General features: G+C 39.5%; 2 protein-coding genes across 2 annotated transcripts in view; one reads left to right on the forward strand and one right to left on the reverse strand.

The window, feature by feature from the left end:
* The window catches only part of LOC126101372 (zinc finger protein 691-like), a 28,484-nt gene extending 27,657 nt beyond the window's left edge, over window positions 1-827 (reverse strand). The window contains exon 1 of the mRNA XM_049912039.1: window positions 648-827. Coding sequence (XP_049767996.1) covers window positions 648-827 — 180 coding nt within the window. The remainder of the gene's footprint in view (window positions 1-647) is intronic.
* LOC126101373 (40S ribosomal protein S4-like) lies at window positions 826-14,284 on the forward strand. The gene is made up of 4 exons (XM_049912040.1): window positions 826-888; window positions 4,614-4,785; window positions 8,499-8,628; window positions 14,155-14,284. The coding sequence occupies exons 1-4, from the start codon at window positions 826-828 to the stop codon at window positions 14,282-14,284; spliced, it is 495 nt and encodes a 164-aa protein (XP_049767997.1).
* The last annotated feature ends 361 nt before the right edge of the window (window positions 14,285-14,645 follow it).

A 14,645-nucleotide genomic window follows, 5' to 3' on the forward strand; every position in this document is an offset into this window, starting at 1 on the left:
CAGCTTGGGAAGTTATTGAAGTGATCTCACTGCAAATGCAGAAACTTGTAAATCATAAATTTCACTGAGAATCCCAGAAAGACTACAATTATGTAGTATGTAGCAGAGTTCTTTAAATTAGAAACTGCCTCCTGCCTACAATTGACAAAGAGTGTAAATATGATCCCATTCCAAATTTCACTGTGGAAAAAAATCTTGTAGGTGCAATCAGATGGGAGTATTTTCTGCTTCCCTGGATTAATATTTTAATTTTATATTGTTCTTAAAAAGCTCTTTAAAGTGTGTTTTTTTACATTTATTGGGTGAAGCACAAAATGCCTTCACCTAAAATAACTTCAAGCTCAGTGGAGACATTTGTTTTATATAGTTAATTATGCGAATCACGATGCGAAGCACGTTCTATGAGATTTAGAGTGGAGAGCACCTACAGAGGCAGGTCAGGGTCAGATGCGCAAAAACAGTTGTAAGTGTACCACGTGACACTACGCCAATCGTGCGCCAATGACATTCTTGTCTTCGTTGCATGTGGGTCATGCTGTGCTCGGAAGTTCTGTTCATTGCAGACAGTGTTGTGTGCTGAGTGGTGACTGCCTTCATATTGTTCATTATGAGTGATGGTAAGCAATCGTGCCCAGTGCTGCACAAACAGGCAAGAAAAATAGTGTTCCCTGTGTAGCGATACTTTGAGACAGTCTTCCACTGAATCCACACTGGCGCAGGGCATGGGTCACGCCGTTGTCAAATGCCAGGAGCAGACAGCTGAGGCCTGTGGTGTTGGTTTGAGGAATGTTCAGGGAATATCCAGCGAAGCTGAGGCGTCTATGCATGCCTGCGGCTCAGCTGTTTTCAAATCACCAGGGAAGCAGCACAACTGCAGAAAAGAAGTGGGTGAGCTAGATGACTTTGCGAAAAATGTTTTCTGGCATATTGTTCTGCATGTATGCTAATACGAGTATCCAGCAGCAGAGAAACTAGTTCCGCATACGAAAGAAGCTGAAAATTTTACCAAAAGCAAATGGACCATGTTGAGGATACTGAAAGACATGGGGGTTCAGGTATCAGAAAACAATGATGGTAGGAAATTATGAATGAAACGAAGTGATATTGTTGCTGCAGGGACTGTGTTTTTGAGAACAATGCAGATCAGAGAAGGTGGCAAATCACAAATTTATTACTTAGATAAAACTTTCGTTAATCAGAACCACATCAGGGCTATGTGCTGGAAAATGAGTGATGGGTATGGTGGAGTAAAAGTTCCTGTTGGTAAGGGTAATAGAATTATAGTTCATGTCGGATCAGCAGATACTGGCTTTATTCCCCAGGATAAGCTGATTAAGGTCTTAAAGGCTAAGACTTCTGAAGATTACCACTCTGAAATGCCATACAGCGTCTTCGAAAGGTGGTTTACTCAACAATTGTTGCCACATATTCCTGTGTCTCCAGTTATAGTTGTGGACAATGCGAGCAACCACTTGGTGCAAGTAACCTCCAAATATGCGCTCCAAAAAGACACATTATTGCATGGTTGTCATCTAATGGAATACTTTGTAACTTGTCGCATGCCTGAGCAGAATTTCTGGTTCTTAACAACACAAGCCTGCAGACATAGTTTATGAGGTAGATAAAATTGCAAAGTGGTATGGATACCGTATCATTAGATTACTCCCAGACCATTGCTATTACAACCCAGTTGAATTGGTATGGGCTCGGTTGAAAGCATATATTGCGGAAAAGAACAATAAATACAAAATTGCGGATGTGAGAGTCTTGCACATGATGCAATAGACAACATCTCAACATCTGCATGGGCAGCTTGCTTAAGACACACAGAAAAGCTGCAATATGTCGGTTACAACAGGGAAATTGGCAGGGACTTGATTATGGAACCATTTGTCATAAATCTTGCGTAGTCAGATTAGTCTACGTTAGACAGCGAAGACAATGGCGTGGATTTGTCACCCTTGGAAGTGGCAGGCCTCGTGTGAGTGATGCAACTGTTAATCTTGTTCGGTAATCATTTCAATGGAGTCAGTCTAAATAAACTCGTCAAGCATCACGTGAACTTCAAATACCGCAAGCAAGTGCGGTGAAGATTCTTCATGAAAGTCTTAGGTTGTGTGCTTACAAAGTGCAAATCGTGCAGGGCTTGCAACTGAATGATTTGCCGTCACATGCTGAATTTGTGACTGAGATTTTAAACAGGATTGATGGCATTAACGATTATTTAAATTGCATATGCTTTACTGATGAGTCCACCTTTTGTGGCAATGGAATGGTAAATAGGCGTAATGTCCATTTATAGGGTTCAGTCTCCACGTCTACTGTACATTTACAGCGAGACAGCGAAAAAGTGAATGTTTGGTGCAGCCTCATGCATAGCAAGGTTTTTGGTCCATTTTTCTTTGCAGAAAAATTCATTACCGCTAACATTTACTTAGACATTTTGCGACAGTTCATTGGCCCACAGTTAGAAGAATATCAACCATGGATAATTTTCCATCAAGATGGAGAACCTTCCCCCCCCCCCCCCCCCCACACTCACACACACACACACACACACACACACACACACACACACACACACACACACACACACACACACACACACACACACACTCACACTCTGGGCTTTGATAGTGCGTGATTTCCTGGATGAAACATTTCTGCATTGGTGGATTGGAAGAAATGCTCCAACTCCCTGGTTAGCCCGGTCTCCAGACATTATGCCCCTTCTGGGGCTAAATCAGGGAGAGAGTCTTTGTCACAACAGTTGCTGATGTTGACAAACTGAAGGCTAGGATACAAGCTGCTGTGGGTACTTTGACAGAACACATTACAAAACACCTGGCGTGAACTGGAATACAGCCTCGACATTCTCTGAGCTACCAAGGGAGCACTCATTGAGGTTTACTAATGTAAGTGGTCTTAAAAAAAATCAAACTAGTAACACTAATGTATAAAACAGCATCAAATGTAAATTATTATGTCAAATGGTTATTCTGTAATAAATTGTTATAATCAGGGCAAGACTTTCTGCTCACCCTGTATTTACGAATTACCTTAATATTGTTTATTAGCTTTATCACCAGTGCTTTAAAAAGACAGTAATAATGTAGCAACTTCGACAGTGTTATTAACTGGAGATAATGCCTTAACTGCTAAGAATTGTTGAATACTTATATATACAGTGATTTCAAACGTTTTCAGATGTGGTGACAATCGAAAAGACTGGAGAGTTTTTCCGTCTAATTTATGATGTAAAGGGCCGTTTCACAATTCACAGAATAACACCTGAGGAGGCAAAGGTACGTTATTAACAGAATTGAGTTCAGTTGTTTGGCCAGTTTCTACAGTATATTTTAAGATTCTGTTACCCTAATGAACTACCATTGAAAATTACCAAGTAGTGTAACAGTGTCACTTTATACTCCAGCACATTAAAAATATTAATCCAGGATAAAAGAATATTTAATACATTGTGTGCAGGTTTGAAGTGCAGTGGTACATTGAAGTAAGAGGATGAAAGAAATACTCAATCAGAATTTTAAATGTGATTCTTAAGACTAATTTTGAATCTCTAATGACATCACTGTAATGATATACACCTCTTTTCTACGTTTAACCTCTCATTTGAGGGATGGGTGATAGGTGGGCACCGTTAAGACTGGCCATTCATTGTAGGCACATAGTTCAAAAAATATATTTGTACAAGAAAAGATGTTGACAGGTTCATTGCCTGATTAAAAATGCTGGTATGAGAAGAGATAGGAAGAAACCATTATTAAATGTTCTGTGCAGTAGTATATAGCATGTCAGGAGTACACATTGTATTAGATGTGTTTTGAAGAAAGTTATTGTCCTTTGCTATCCAATCATTTCAACAAGTTATGCACGTGACTCTAATCCAGTCATATAAAAATTTGACAGGGGAAGAGGTACACATGTTCACTGCTTACCAAATGTGTTCAGTGTGCTTTGTTGGCATTGTAAATGGTGGATTATAGGTACAGAGATCTTCAGGATGAAAATTCTTGAAATTTCACAAAATCTCTAGGAACTGAACTCCACATACTGAACTCTACATCACTAGGCAAGTGGTCAGTTTTTTATGGCTAAATACCTTACTATTCTTTTGTGTCACATACGGACTTGGTGATGGACAGTATTCCATTAGATGTTGTGAATAAAGTTAATAAGGGAGTAAATCTATCATGAGGCTGTTCGACTGTTTAAAGAGCTGTTCTGAGGTTGAGTAGGTGCCATTTAATATCCTTATTGCATGAAACATAGTTCACTCAGTGATTAGTTGCTTCAGAATATGCCATAAACTGTTCAATAAATTAGGAAAAGTAAATGAGTGTAATTTTCTGTTGTAAAACTTACTACCTGCAATGCAAAATAAAAAAAAAAAAAATTAAAGAGCTTATGGGTATGCAGTTTAGATTCTGCTACTCAAAATGAGCTTGTTTAATCCATCCTGTTATATCAATGAGGATACTACAGGCACCCCTTTGAACTTTAGTGAAAGTGCACTTACTCATCTGAGAAAAAGTAGAACTTATATTTGTAATATTTCAGTAATTATTTTTGCTAAACATCATTTTCATTTTCAGTATAAATTGTGCAAAGTGAAGAGGGTGCAGACTGGTCCTAAAGGTATCCCATTCTTGGTGACCCATGATGGACGTACCATCAGGTACCCAGACCCTGTTATAAAAGTTAATGACACAGTTCAGCTGGATATTGCTTCAGGAAAAATAATGGACTTCATAAAATTTGACTCAGGTGAGAATTAATTGTAGTAATACAACTCGGTATTGTTTGGTAACTTCAGTGATTAGCAATATTCGTCGGAATAGTGACAGATAATGACTTGCTACAGAGTTTAATCTTCAGAGTTTTTCAATATACACCATGATGAAAGTGCCTGGCTCAGATTCAGTATACAGATAATTTTTCTGTATGTGAAGAAATAAGTGCAAGTAAATATGGCAAAAGCTTCAGTCCTCAGATTCGTCGGTGCAATTGACCTCTCATTCTGCAAAAATTCTGAAATTTTCCTACTTCGCAAGAAAAATGTCTGCTTCCTTTTTAATGTAAAAGTATTCACAGAAGATATCACCACCCACTAAGAAACAAAACATTGGATTTTAATATAGCAAAAGAACAGTCTGGGTTCACAAGTAGCACAGTGGCCCTTTTTCAGGTCACAAACAAAACTAAAGAAAAGATTGAAAAGTATGAATTCCAAATGGTTCAAATGGCTCTGAGCACTGTGGGACTTAACACCTGTGGTCATCAGTCCCCTAGTACTTGGAACTACTTAAACCTAACTAACCTAAGGACATCACACACATCCATGCCCGAGGAAGGATTTGAACCTGCGACCGTAGCGGTCGCGCGGTTCCATTCTGTAGCGCCTAGAACCGCTCGGCCACACCAGCCGGCTATTAATTCCACATTGACTGGGTTTTGTACATGTTGAGAACTGTTGTGCAGTTTAAACAGCCTGTGCTAACAAACCTCGAGAACCACAATTTTTCTTAGTGCTAGAGGAGTGTTCATAGTTCCTAAACTGAAAGGAATACTGGCCAATGGAATGTACCAGAACCCTCCTTGTATGTTAACAATTTACCGTTTGCTTTTATTTGTACACTAAACTTCATTTGGTGTAATTCAGTAGAGCAGGTTTGAAACTAAGCATAAAATGATTTATTAGAAAACAAAAAATTAGTGAATTAGATAAATATTAGTAATTTCTAGGAAAGACCTGAAATGGATCAGAAAAATGGAGTTGAAGAATAGTTATGACTAATGCAAAGGAAAGACAGTTGGATAGGACGTGTACCAAAGTGAACCCCATATAATCGGATACTTGTATAGAACCTTAACCATGTAGTAGCAGCACCAGTGTGGCATAAAACTAATAACATGTGTAAAGATTACACACATTCTCTATTACTTGTATGGAAGATGCCGTTTTAATGCGGCAGTTGCCACCTTTTTGTCATAAGCCTCCACAGTGGCACTGTAAACCATTTTCATATTTCTGTGTTGTTGTTGTTGTTGTTGTTGTTGTTGTTGTTGTTGTCGTCGTTGTCTTCAGTCCTGAGACTGGTTTGATGCAGCTCTCCATGCTCATCATTTACCCATACAGTAAAGCTGCATGCCCTTGGGAAAAATTACGGCTGTAGTTTCCCATTGCTTTCAGCCGTTCACAGTACCAGAACAGCAAGGCCGTTTTGGTTAGTGTTGAAAGGTCAGATCAGTCAATCATCCACACTGTTGCCCCTGCAACTACTGAAAAGGCTGCTGCCCCTCTTTAGAAACCACACATTTATCTGGCCTCTCAACAAATACCCCTCCATTGTGGTTGCACCTACGGTACGGCCATCTGTATCGCTGAGGCACGCAAGCCTCCCCACCAATGGCAAAGTCCATGGTTCATGTGTAGACCACTAATATCAGGCAGTTGGTGGGTGAAAGAGGTATTGTTCACATTGCCAAGACTGAAGTTCAGATTTTTGAACATTGTGATGGCATGATCTGCTAGTGCAACTTAGATACTAGACCAGGATTTGGTAGCAATGAAGATCTGTCTGGTTATTAATAATTTGCTTCGTCAGAAAAGACAAAGTAAATACTAACTTTGTGGTGTGTGTGTGTGTGTGTGTGTGTGTGTGTGTGTGTGTGTGTGTGTGTGTGTGGCGGGAGGGGTAAAACTGGTAGTTGTGGTCACATTTACCAATATACAGCGGATTTCCAAAATACATGTATTTCAAAGGCATATATTTATTAACCTGTAAGACATAAACTTATGAAACGTAGGGCATGCATTTGCGAATCTCTGAAGCCTAAAGATGTTAAGTATGTTTTCCACCTGTGCCACAATTAATATCGCGCACACACACACACACACTAGAATTCCTCCCCATACTCTGCTAAGCATGTCCATCACTGATGTTATGGCAGTATGGATCAAGTTTAACTCTTCTAGCCACCATGGTGGTATTGCTGCATAAACATTGTCCTTAATGAAATCCTGCAGAAGAAGTCACAGGATGACAAATCCGGACTGTGGAGGCCAGCTGATTAGTGCTAAGCTGCAGGCTATTTGACAACAATTGCAGCAGCTTGTTAGTTTCATTCAGATATTCATGCACTTAGTGACTGCAGTGAGGGGTTGTGGGTGCTCAATTTTGTTAAAGGTTGTCTTTGTTCAACCTCAGAAAAACCAGTTGTGTAACATAGAAAGATACTGCTGTTTCCATAAAAGATGAATGGTCCATAAACAGATGAGTGGGATATTTCACAGAACATGTTCAATGTGCATGTGTGTTGTGTTGGTCCCAAATTCGAACATTGCCTACTTCCCACTTTCTACTTAAGGTGGAAAGTTGCCTCAGCACTGAACATGTGTTGTGCAAAAATAATTGTCAGTAGCAATCTAGTTCACTCCCACTTCTGGCCATCCTGATTTAGGTTTTCCGTGATTTCCCTAAATTGCTCCAGGCAAATGCTGGGATGTTTCCATTGAAAGGGCATGGCCGACTTCCTTCCCCGTCCTTCCCTAATCTGATGAGACCAATGGCCTCGCTGTCTGGTCTTCCCCGAACAACCCAACCCCAACCCCAGTAGCATTCTAGAAAATACTGCATGTTTACATTTGTTGTCATGATGTAAGGCCTGTGACAGCTAAAACTTTCATGGCCATGTAACCAGCTGACATCTTAAAACAAGTTAAATTATTGTTGCTGAGGGTTTTAACTCCCAACTGGCACATATTGCTTTTGTAGGACTTTGTTGAAATATGGTTTGAATTCACATAACACTTGTTGGAAACAACAGGGTGTCCAGGATGCTTTTCCTTACATACACTTCCTTTGTTTACAAGTTGTCAATGTTCCATCTATTTGGAGGATTGGTTTGCTACCTCAGCCCAGAACATCTTTGCACATCAGTGAGGCAATTATACTTTGCAATCTTGTGAACACAATTATTTCTCCTGTGGAGTTGTCATTTTTCAACATGGCAGTAACAGAGCAAACAAGAAAATAGAATCTAGTGGCAATGAATATAAAATAGACAGTGTATTTGTTTCTACTATAACCAAGCCGTGGTGCTTTGTAATACCTATGTTCCTTTTGAAACACTTTTAAGGCCAACACTTCATTATTCAGCGTGCATTTCTAGCCCAATGTCTTATATCTCTCAGTGAGAAGAAATGTCATGCCCGTTATATTTATGTTCACATTTTTTTCCTCATTATTTGTGATTATTTCATGTTCTTAAAATGAATACTTTTCTTCCAATGTTCATGTAAACTTACTTATGCTTAGAAAGGTGTGTGTGTGTGTGTGTGTGTGTGTGTGTGTGTGTGTGTGTGTGTGTGTGTGTGTGTGTGTGTGTGTCACACCTTTATATCTTTGTGAAGCCCAGTTAATGTTCAAATAACCCTTGTGGCAGTTACTTTAAGATAAGTATTTACTGCCAAACAGGAAATCTGTGCATGATCACTGGAGGCCGTAACTTGGGTCGAGTTGGGACTGTTGTGAACAGGGAACGACATCCAGGATCCTTTGACATTGTGCATATAAAGGACGCCAATGGTCACACTTTCGCTACAAGGTTAGTATGTACAGACTTCTGCTGTTAAATAGTTATTTTATGTGGTTAGGACTGTCACTTTATTTGATGTAGCTGGAAAAGAAGTGGTATGCTGGGGATTGTAATATTGCTTGTTAGATTAGTTGCACAGTAGGTCATGTTAAGAATTGGGTTACGGTTTGTTGACTGAATACCATTGACATGTCATTTCAGTTTTATTACACCTCTGTTCTCAAATTGTATGTCAAGTATTTAAGGGAATGCTTGAGGATTGGGAGCATTAATCTTTAGTACCACAGCCTAATACACAGTACGGCCTACTGATTTTTGTTATACACTGCAATAGCAGCCAGTAAGTTACACTGCCAAATACAGCGACCAATGAATGTGGATAGCATTGTTTATTGTTTATATTAGTGTATTACAATGTCAAATGCAGTGTTCGATGAATGTTAATAATAATCTTTGTGTTGGTGTATAACATGGTTCCTACAAATAGTTAAATGCAATGCTGTAAATTGCAGCAATAACATTGTCATTATGTTTCCTGAGGACTCTGGTAGAGGTATGGAACATCACACTACAGGACTAATAAATAGTGTACTGCAAAATACTCTTGTAACCTACATACATTTAGTAAAGATCAGTTTCTCTGTAGGACCACAAAAGGCATGTAAGTAGACACAGAGATGGTGTATCTGTGTAATAATGTAAATACTTGTTCCCTACACTTAAAGTCAAACAAGTATGTATATTATTGTGTGCACAAATTTTTAACATAAATGAAAAGGACTCCAGTGGTAACTGGCAGAACAGGCATGCATTGTTTAGTCATTCCAGATCCTGTCTGCTGTGTGTGACCACTTGGTACTGATAATCACCACTATGACCTCTTAAGTACTAGCTGGTCTGCACTCTTTCAGATAGTATGCTCCCACAGTATTTTGTTAATTTCTTCATTTCCGGTCTTCCACGCCTTTTTTACCGTCTGCCCATTTCGTCCATTCATCCCGAATCTTATCCTTGTTTCTTAAAGTCTCATAAATTTGTTTTACTGTAGTTGAAACGCAACTTAATTTTGTGTGGAGTTTCTTTCTTAGTTGCCTTGAATGCATTAATCTTTTCGTTAACACTTGACACACACAGTTTGTTCAACATCATGTTACTGTATCTCTTAAAGTGCTACTAGTCAACTGGAATTGGCAGAAAATAATGACCTTGCCAGGTAAATCCATTGTTCAATGGAACAATACCCACCTCTTTCACTGTGCACATTGCAGCAATGTTCCTGTATGTGCCGGTGTGCGTCAATCGTGAGGAAAACGAAAAAGCCGATAGAGCGCTGATGAACGAACAGATTCCTGTGCTGTGCTGTACTGACACTGAGGGCAACTTATCCATTGTTGTACAGAGCGGCATGGTGTTAGGTCCCCACTAGCAGCTCTGTGCTGCACTGGACCTCTTTCCATGGTTTTATGCTGCTTAAGAGGTTAGAAATAACGTCCTTGTAGAGTCATGAATAACTAATGAACTCTAATACAGTAGTACCGCATAGGCTCTTTCCCACATTATACAGTGAATTATTAAGTATTTTCCACATTAGGCACGTTCCGCTTCATACAAAACATCAGCATATAAAAGGGCACTGAATGTGTCGTGACTGAAATACTCGTACGGTTTGGGCAGATTTCCGAATCATACACATGACAATTTGAGCAAGTTGTACTGTATTTCCAGATGGGAATCAACTACACAGCTTGATAGAATTTGCTGCCTCCAGTTGTTTTGTGATGCCCATTGTTCTAAAAATGCTGTACACACACACACACACACACACACACACACACACACACACACACAGTGCGCTTGCACTTTTTTAGTTACATCTATCAAACTATGACTAAATGACAATAAGTCCTTTTCTTTCATGTAGTGATCTAAGCATCACTCACTCTACTTACCTTGTGTGTAGGTAATTTATTGGGTAAGCTTTTCTTTTCTCTAAAAGACGTTTTCATCAGTTGAACTTACTATACTCAATACTCAACCTGTTAGCTATTTCTATTTGGCTAAATTTTCCTTGTTGAAGTTTTTTTGCAGGAGGTTGCTATTTGAATTTCTTGATTGATATAAGGATAAGAAGTTACAATGGTAGTTTGTATAGTTGGAATTACTGAGTGGGTAAATGCACTGTAAAGTGCCTTGTTGCTGAATTTTGAAGGTTGCGAGGCTCATAACAGTGCTACAGTATAAACAGAAGGCAGGCAAATCTGACTATTTAAATGTAGAACAGGTAAGAGTAACTTCTGTGACATGTGTTCTTTAGTGGAAAAGTTTTTAAATGAATGTATTATAAAAAGGATTATGATATAGAGACCTGAAGATGTTTATCTGCTGATTCAGAATTAGAATTTCTGCAGGTGGGAAAGGCCGAAAAGGCCGAGATTGAAATATCAGGGAAGAGGCACACCTGCCCAATCACAATCGTAGTACTACAGATGTTGTGGCTGAAGTGTAGAATAAACTATTTATGCCCTGTTGGAAAAGCGACATGAATGACGCAGTACAATTTTCAAGCTTAAAGCGAAGTAAACAGACCTAGCAGAACAGTACTTAACAAGATAAAGCAATATAAGAAACAGATTTAAACGAGCGTGGCATACGAAATTAAAAAGTGAACCCCTGTGTGTGTGTGTGTGTGTGTGTGTGTGTGTGTGTGTGTGTGTGTAGCACCTACATGTACCTATTGCCACTTGTGTATGTATATGGGCATAGCAGTGAAAGGGTTAGCTGCGTTTTCGTGTTTGAAAATTGTTAGTATGTCTGAAAACTCAATTAGCAGTAAGTTTGGACTTGAAACATAACTAGTTCTGTGAATCCACTCTAGACATTGGCCTTCCGGAGACTGATTTGAGGGCAGTCTTCCGCCGCAAAGTTATCTCGCTTTGGGACGCTGAATGGCGGGGTCTGGCCACCCCTAACAAACTCCGTGCCGTCAAGGAGATGACGACTGTGTGGAACTCCTCCTTGCGAGTCTCTCGCAAGGAGTCTGTCATCCTCTGCCGACTGCGTATTGGGCACACGTGGATGACCCATTGCCACTTATTGCGCCGTGAGGTCCCTCCTCTCTGTTGGTACGGCTCGGCATTGACAGTGGTCCACATTTTTTTGGACTGTCCACTTTTATCTGTGCTCAGGCAGTGGTTTGCACTGCCTGACCCGCTCCCTGCCCTTTCAACCGATGACTCTGGTATGGCTGACTTAGTTTTACGTTTTATTCGGGCAGGGGGTTTTTATTATTTAATCTGAGTGTTTCCGTTTTATTTTATTGTCTTGTGTTCATTTTGGCCTTTGGCCTACGGTTTTAAACTAAGTTTTTTAATGTGTTTTCGGTGGTTGGCTTTTCCTTTTTTTGTTCCTATGGTCGGCCAACCACCGTCACACTCCGTGTGATTTTATTTCGTTTTGTCTGGTCCTTGTCTATGTTTCTTTTATTCTGTGTCGTCTGTCTCCTATTTTGTTGAACATTTTTTTATTCTCTGTGGGTAGTTTTAGTATTTTGGAAAAAGGGACCGATGACCTCTGCAGTTTGGTCCCTTTAATCCTTAAACCAACCAACCATAACTAGTTCTGTTTATAATTGGACTGAGGTGAATCAAAAAGAAAACATCCATTGTATGGGACCACACCTTATATGATACTTAGTTCAGACAAGGTTTAAGATTGATAACAAGCAATGCAAAGTATTTTACACAAGTTATTCGTTGGGACACTGCATTAAGTTTGTATCAGAAACAAAATAAGACCAGTAATGAGAGTTTCATTCATGTAATTTAATGTGGAGGGAATGTAGTGGAACAGAATAGTGTAAGTGAATCCTTTTAAAGGGCAGGGCTAAATTATTTCCTGGTAGAGTTACAGCTAATGATCAGAAAAATCTCCGTACCTGAACTGTCAGAATAACTGACAGTTAACCAGATACAGTGAAACTCCCAAAATTTTGCAATGCTACTGAGAGCTGCACTTGAAGTATTGAGTTGTGTGCAGCATATAAATGACCAATATTTACTATGGGTGCATTGATGCCTGCTGAGAGGAATGAGGGAACGGTAAGAGGAATTGCCCTGTATGCATGCACACAACTATAGTAGTGTGCAAAAGACCTCTGATAACTGCTAACAGTGCTGCAACTACCACCTGTGAAGTGCAGACAGCAGCAGGTGAAAAAGAGCTAGAACTGTAACACCACTAAACATGTTTTGTAGAGGCACATACAAAATTGCATGAAGCAGTTGGTTGAGGTAGGTGTATGAAGCAGCCGCATGAAATCTGCTACAGCTATTGGGCATCTTTTTTTGAGGACTCTACTATAATAAAGTCATTCCAGCAGCTGTCTACTTATTACTGTGCTAATGAACCAGTGTTGGTAGTTCAGGCTACAGATTTGGTGCCCGATAACACTCCTGCGACCTGCTGCAGTTTTCCCGGCATTTTATAGTACCTCTGAAATGCCTTGTTTTGAAGGTGCGATCACTTGAGTGGCAAGCGGCAGTTACTGAAAGTATTGATGATATTTCTTCAGTATAGTTCTTGTACCCCTAAAAAAGTAAAAATCTCTTGATGTGGTGGCTGCCTTGGGATGTAGTTTCCACAAGTCATTTGCTGAAGTAACATCTTCACCAAACATGTTGGCCACTCATCATCTTCCTGTCCAGATCCTGATAACCTGAAGATGATGTGACTTACCAAACGAAAGCGCTGGCATGTTGATACACACACAAACATACATATAAAATTCAAGCTTTCGCAACCAACGGTTGCTTCATCAGGAAAGAGGGAAGGAGAGGAAAAGACGAAAGGATGTGGGTTTTAAGGGGGAGGGTAAGGAGTCATTCCAATCCCAGGAGCGGAAAGACTTACCTTAGGGGGGAAAAAGGGACAGGTGTACACACACACACACACACACACACACACACACACACACACACACACACACACACACAACACACACAATCCGCACGTACACAGACACAAGCAGACAGTCTGACTTCTTCAAACCATTTTTCTCGTGTATTTAAATTGTGGCTCGTGATGTTGAGTATCCCACATCGGTCAGTTTTCAACTCATTCTGAGAACTAGGGTATTCTGTCAGCTGGTGGTCATTAATCCAAAATTCTCTGCTATGCCTTGTTTTTTGAGGTGGTGTTGCTCCAAAGCTCTTTCTTGAATACGTTGTTCCATTGAAGCTAGATTTATTAATTCAGTTGCGCTTCAGCTTTTATTTCTGGAGGAAGTGTTAATCACTGAGAAAAGGTACTGCCTTCAGAGGTTAGTAATTCTGCTGGGTGTATCAGTCAATTGTAAAATTATTAAACTGGAAGACATCTTTTAATGTTCTAATGTCATAGTCACACATATGTAATGTAATTTTTTCTTAAACAAACTAAAACTGTTGCATCTTTGTGAATAAATGTGAAAAACAGTGGTGTGTAAATATAATTATCTTTTCAAATATGTCATAGTAACAGCCAACTTAATTGTTTCAGGTTGAATAATGTATTCATCATTGGAAAGGCAACCAAGCCATATGTCTCATTGCCTAGAGGCAAGGGAGTGAAACTGAGTATTGCAGAAGAACGTGATAAGAGACTAGCTGCAAAGGCAGCATCTGGATAATGTAATAGTTCTGTGGAAAATGCTGTTTAATTAATAAAAATCCATCAGAAAAAAGTTGTTTTTTGTAGCTTGTAGTTAATCACATATTTCACTTCCTCAGGTATTCCAGTGAAATGAGTTCTAAGAGAATTGTTTTTGTGACAAATTCCATTTAATCATCTGTTAATAGAAACCAAAATCCGAATTTCACTTACCATATTTACTCGAATCTAAGCTGCACTTTTTTCCCGGTTTTTCTGATCCAAAAAACTGCCTGCGGCTTACAATGGAGTGCAAAGTAAGCGGATGTTCTGAAAAATGTTGGTAGATGCTGACAGAACTAACTTCTGCCGTCGAATATATGTAGTGCTACACAAGCATG

The sequence above is a fragment of the Schistocerca cancellata genome, chromosome 9 (genome assembly GCF_023864275.1).
Source record: "Schistocerca cancellata isolate TAMUIC-IGC-003103 chromosome 9, iqSchCanc2.1, whole genome shotgun sequence".
Taxonomy (NCBI): domain Eukaryota; kingdom Metazoa; phylum Arthropoda; class Insecta; order Orthoptera; family Acrididae; genus Schistocerca; species Schistocerca cancellata.